The 5685-nt window shown below is 46.7% G+C and overlaps 1 protein-coding gene across 1 annotated transcript; it reads right to left on the bottom strand.

Annotated features, from left to right (window-relative positions):
* Positions 1 to 542: 542 nt before the first annotated feature.
* On the bottom strand, positions 543 to 3894 carry CUNH11orf42 (chromosome unknown C11orf42 homolog). The gene is made up of 3 exons (XM_036325229.1): positions 3823 to 3894; positions 910 to 1708; positions 543 to 673 (listed from the first exon to the last, which is right to left on the bottom strand). The coding sequence occupies exons 1-3, from the start codon at positions 3892 to 3894 to the stop codon at positions 543 to 545; spliced, it is 1002 nt and encodes a 333-aa protein (XP_036181122.1).
* Positions 3895 to 5685: the final 1791 nt, after the last annotated feature.

Here is a 5685-nt window from a genome sequence, read left to right as displayed (position 1 = left end):
TTCTGTGCTCATTCTTCTTTCCCACCCTTTTTCTATGGGACTGGTACTCAAAAAGGTTGTACATAGATGGGGAATTGGTCAGGGATATTTTCTTTATGGTGAGAACATTGATGCCAAAGTTTCAAGGTACTCCTTATTCCCTTAGAGCAGGGTTGGGGAATGTCTGGCCGGCCCGCAGGCTGTATAAGGACCTCAAAATCACTTGGTTTGGCCCTGACAAGACATTAGGGGTGAGTTAATTAAATGTTTGACCAAATATAGCAGGCTAATTTTTAAGTGGATAATTTTGTATGCCTGCAGGTAATGGTATAAATATCCAAAATGGCCCTTGGCAGAAAAAAGATTCCCCACCCTGCCTTAGCGGGTGAGGGGACATGAAGCCTAGGGAAAATATAGGAATTCTCCCCCTTCTCCAGACCCCAAAAGAAAGAATGAGTAGGGGCTCAGGATGGTTTGGGGGAGCAGCAGCTGATGTTTATTGGGGACCAGTATCCTTATGCCAGATATTGGGGGCCTTGCCCCTTGCATCTTTCTCTGCAACTTCAGTCGTCGCTGTCGAACTCCGAGGACAGACCCTGAAGCAGGGGCAGGGACATGGAGTGCCGGTCGGGGTCCCCGGGACCCCCACCCTGGGCTCCTGGTGGGGGGCTGCGGGGGCTGAAGAGCCAGTTCTCTGCCAGGGTTGGGGATAGTCACAGCTTGACTCAATACCCTGGCCTTTTTGCCTCCCTGATCCCTCCCTCTGGTTCTCTGTGCTGTGCCCACCCCCACACCAAGACCATGCTTCCACCTCACTGTCCCTTGGCTCCTTCCATTCCCCTTACCAGGGTTACAAGTATCCCATACATTCCTGAGCTATACTCCCTGCACTTTGCCCCATCCCTTTCATTTTTATTTCCCCAGTAGTACCTGATAGCATCTGGGGCCCCCTTCGGAATGGGTTTCGACCCTTGTAGGAGACTCTGGTGAGTCTGCCCTCTGGCCCTTCTTGGGGAGGTGATGTAGATGGGGCTGGGACAGGTGGGGGCACATCAGCAGGTTCAGTGATATTGTCAAGGGCTGATGGGGACGCCAGAGGTGGCATGATGTTGAGGTTGGGTCTGACCCAGTTGGTCCCATGGAGTAGTGGGCCTTTGGTCAGAGCCTTTTGTGGTCCCAGCACTCCCTTGGGCTGCAGTGAAAACTTGAGGCATGAGAAGGCAATAGGCAGTGACCGTTGTAACCGGAGCATCTGGGGCTCATGACCTGTAGGCAATAACCCCAGCTGCATCCAGGAACAGGAGAAGACCTGGTAGATGACATAGATGCTGTGGGTGCTTCGGAGCCAGGGAAGAGTCTTTTGTAGGCTCACCTGCCCTGGTGGCAGCAACAGAAAGGCCACCTTCTTGCGCAAGCCACCCATATGTAGGTGGATCCGGCAGGGCTGCCCGTCCAAGAGTCGCATTTCTTCATAGGCTAGCTCTGTTCCGCTTTTTGGTGAGTATTCCCGTGTGCAGTGGGCAAAGGCACCCTCAGACCCTGCCTGCTCCAGGAGGTTTGGTAGTGGTCCCACTGGTTGCAATGCCCGCCGGCCCTGCCGACCTGTCAAAACCAGGCGGCTGTGGCCTGGGCGGTACTGCTTCACTAGCACACCCAGTAGATCATAGCAAGCTGCATCCGATAGGAAAGGTACTGCCACTACATTGGACCCAAAGCGCTCTTCGATAACCTGCAGATAGCCAGTTTATGGGAGCAGGTTAGGGTTAGGAGTTACCTGGTAGCTTACTCTAGATTGACCCTCCCATTGTCACTATTTGATTACATCTCCACAATGTGCTCAGACTGTCATACTTCCTGCTTACTTCCCACTTCTATCCTACAGCAAAACCTTGAATGTTTATCATGTGCCAAACTCTGGGGATTACATGAAAGAATGAGACGTTATCCTTGTCCTAATATAGCTCAGTCTAATGACAAAAATGTAAGTAGTAGTCAGCTAAGTAAAATAATAACAAGATGTGATTAGAAGTTATTTAACAGCCTTTGTCTTTGATAGAAGAGGATCAAAGAAGGTTTCCACGTGATAATACTTGAACTTTGAAGGAATTAGCCAGGTAGGAGAATGGTCAGTCCAGGCAGAAGGAATAGCTGGTAAGAAACCCTGAGCTTACAAATTAAGGGGCACATTCAGGAACATGTAATTTCATATCGCGTAAATGTAGGGTATGAGGAGGTACAGGCACACAGGAACTGGATTATGAAAGGCCTGCGTGTATACTAAGTGATGGGGACTTTCACCTTGAGGATAGTGGGAAGCCACTTGAAGGGCTCTGGTTAGGGGCAGGATTAGATAGGCATTTTAAAAAGCTAATTTTGGACAGGAAGGCATGAAATGAGGGGAGAGAGAAAAAGCAGTTAAGAGTATTAAAATACTCCAGGCAAGACATGGTGAGCCCTTCAACTAAAATAATGGAGGAAGATATCTAGGTTATAGAATTAGGAGAACTTGGTCTCTTAAGAAGTGTGGGAAAAGGAAAACTCAAGGATTATTCTTAGGTGATTGGTTAGATGGGTTATGTCATTTACCAAGAATGGGTGTACAAAAATAGGCTTGGACTATCCATTCTTACACTATTTCTAGCATCCCTTAAATACACTTTCTGCCCTAGTGGCAGGACATAGTTCCTTTAGGGATTTGAAGCTTCATCTTTGTAAATCTAGTTTCAATATGCTTTTAGGGATTGTAGTTCCTCTTGGTTTTGTCCTTTTTGTCTTGGCTTTTTTTGGGTTTGGTAACCCAGTTATAGAAAGTTTAACTTCATGACCACTAAGAACCCTGTAAGATCCTCTCTAGTAATTGTAGTTAGGTATGATAACTCACCCAGGATATGGATGGCTGAGACTTCTGGCTCAATGTTTTGCTAGGGAGCATACAAAATTCCTTCTTTGGGCCTCTTTCATGTTAGAGCCCTATTTTTTAAATGCTGTGTGCTCTACTCTTTGTCCCAGCCCTCAAGATCCACATCTGTGCCCCTATTGATGGCATTGGCATTGTCCACTTGGCTGGCCTCCCTTAGAATTCACCAATGGTCCCTTAAGGCTGATCTGCTTTTTGCTATATAGTTTTGTGTTTTTCTTCCCCTCCAGTGCTGCCCCCTAGCATAAGAGGAGGGTAGCTAACTGATGGAATTGTGTGTACTTTGGATAAGCTGAGGTAACTTGAAGATTACTGTCTTTTGCACTTAGCCATGAAGAGGTCAAAGGTAAAGTTCAGGTACTTTAGAAAACTTAAAAGGCCTTTCATGATTAGCCCCTGCACCTCTTTGACCTTATTTTTACCACTAATAATTTGAACTCTGCTCTAGAGGGCATTTGCAGTTCATAAATCTTTATTTTCCATTTTCCTCTCCTGCCTTTGCATATGTTCTGCCTTTTTAATTAGTACACTGTTCACTCACCCATCCACCACTCATGAACTCATTCAGGTGTTTATTAAGCATTGTTTATGTGCCAGGTATTCTTCCCTCTATGTGTGAATAACTCCTACTTGCCCAGCTAGAATGTCACTCTCTTTAGGAGTGACCTCCTAAGTCCTGCCCCTGACTTAGCACTTCTCTCTGCTCTCATAGCTCTCTCTACATTCAAGAAACCATTCTTACTGCTTTCGCAATTGTGATTCAATTGGACAGTTTGTACAGAGCACTTGGTACAGTGCCTGGCCCATAAGCAAACACTGAATAAGTGTTAGTTATTATTATCTTCTGTCTTCCCTCCTCATAAGCTACTCAGACCCACCTAAGTCACACTTTGTTGCTTCCTCTTTAGCCCTCTTACTTTACCTACCTTGTCTTTGATGAGGGTCCATGTGGTATCAGCTTCATCCAGTGTTAGCAGTTGAGGGGTACCAACCAACATGTTGGGATATGGGAAGGGTTAGGCAGGGCAATGGCTGCTGCAGGAACCCCGAGCTGCCCAGAGAGGTGAGGCTTGGCCTTAGGCTCTGACCTACTACAGCATGAGGTCATAGAGGTCCTGCTGGGGGATGGGGTATTGGGTTGGAGAGGGCAGTCACCTTAGCCTCACTGTTCTCACAGTCTGAGTCTATTCTTTTGAGTCATCTACCTATTCTGCTTTAGAGGAGGAAAATGCAGGTACCATTAGGGTATGTATGTGTGTATGTAGTTCTTTAAGGAAACAGGATCAGGTCTTTTCTCCCTTCAGCAGCCTCCTTCAAACAATTTGATATGCTGTCTTGTTACCTGCAGATAACTTCTTTGTGAGGTTGCATTGGAGTCCTGAAGCACACAGGAGAAGAATAGATCAGGACTTAAACTGAGAATCAAGTAGTGGTTCTCAATCTTGGCCATACTTTGGAATTACCTGAGAGCTTTGAAAATTACTGATGCCTGGCCCTGGCCTGTGTGGTTCAGTTGGTTGGGTGTCATCCTGTGCACTGAAGGATTGCTGGTTCAATTCTGGTCAGGGGCACATACCCTGGTTGCGTGTTTGATTCCCATAGGGGGCGTGTGGGAGTCAGTTGATCGATATTTTGCTTTCTTGCATTGATGTTTCTCCCCCCACCCCCCCTTCCTCTCTCTCTCAAAAACAAACAAACAAACAAACGTCAATAAAAATTCTGATTTAATTGGTCTGGAGTGTGCGTGGGCATCAGGATTTCTAAAAGCTCTTCAGGCAATTTTAATATGCAGCCTGGGATGAAACCCATTACTAACAAGTGGGTTCCAATAGCAGTGAAAACCAGGTGTGTGTGTAGGAGAGTGCCATGCTGAATGGTGATAGTGTGAGGGTAAGACTCTAATTGGGGTACTGTTGCCTTAGTAACTGGAGAGAGCTCTCAGGAAGTCAGAATTACTCAGGTAAATTTGTAGAAATTTTTCTTCATGTTCCATTCCCTGTCCTCACCTGATTGTTTCTGGTACATACTGTCGTACTACAGCTCTAATCTGTGTGTGATTTACCCTTGTGTCTGTTTAGAGATCTCAAACTGCTCTTTTGCTGGAAAAGAAGAGTGGTATTTCCTAAAAAGAAGTACTCTAGAGCAGCGGTCACCAACCTGTGGTCCATGGACCACGAGTGGTCTGGGAGGTCTGAAAGGTTGGTGACTGCTGCTCTAGAGAGTCTTTCTGATAGCTACTTTCCCGCTCTGCCCCTTATCTATCCAAAGAGCTCTCTTGAGTCCTTCTGCTGAGTTTCCTGTGTGCCTAGTAAGACCCCTCATGTAGGGGGTCTTCCCTGTCCTGGCTCAGCATGGAGAGCTATCCCACAGAGTTGGCCATTGTCCGCACTGGCCCAGGTAGTGTGAGTATGGGGCACAGGAAAGGGTCCTAAGATGGTAGGAGAGTGTTGCCAAGAAAAGTTTCCTAAAGGATGTAACTGGGCAGGTCTCCCTAGACCAGCTGTGGGCAAACTACGGCCCACGGCCGGATCCGGCCCGTTTGAAATGAATAAAACTAAAAAAAACAAAAAGACCGTACCCTTTTATGTAATGATGTTTACTTTGAATTTATATTAGTTCACACAAACACTCCATCCATGCTTTTGTTCCTGCCCTCCGGTCCAGTTTAATAACCCATTGTGGCCCTCGAGTCAAAAAGTTTGCCCACCCCTGCCCTAGACAGAGCTAAGAATGTGGGTGCCAGGTACTTGAACAAAGGTTTGACAGTGGGCATGAGCCTATGCTCCAGG

The sequence above is a fragment of the Myotis myotis genome, unplaced genomic scaffold (genome assembly GCF_014108235.1).
Source record: "Myotis myotis isolate mMyoMyo1 unplaced genomic scaffold, mMyoMyo1.p scaffold_m19_p_10, whole genome shotgun sequence".
Lineage (NCBI taxonomy): Eukaryota > Metazoa > Chordata > Mammalia > Chiroptera > Vespertilionidae > Myotis > Myotis myotis.
The sequence above is the reverse complement of the archived record's forward strand: the minus strand, read 5'-3'. Positions and strand labels throughout refer to the sequence as shown.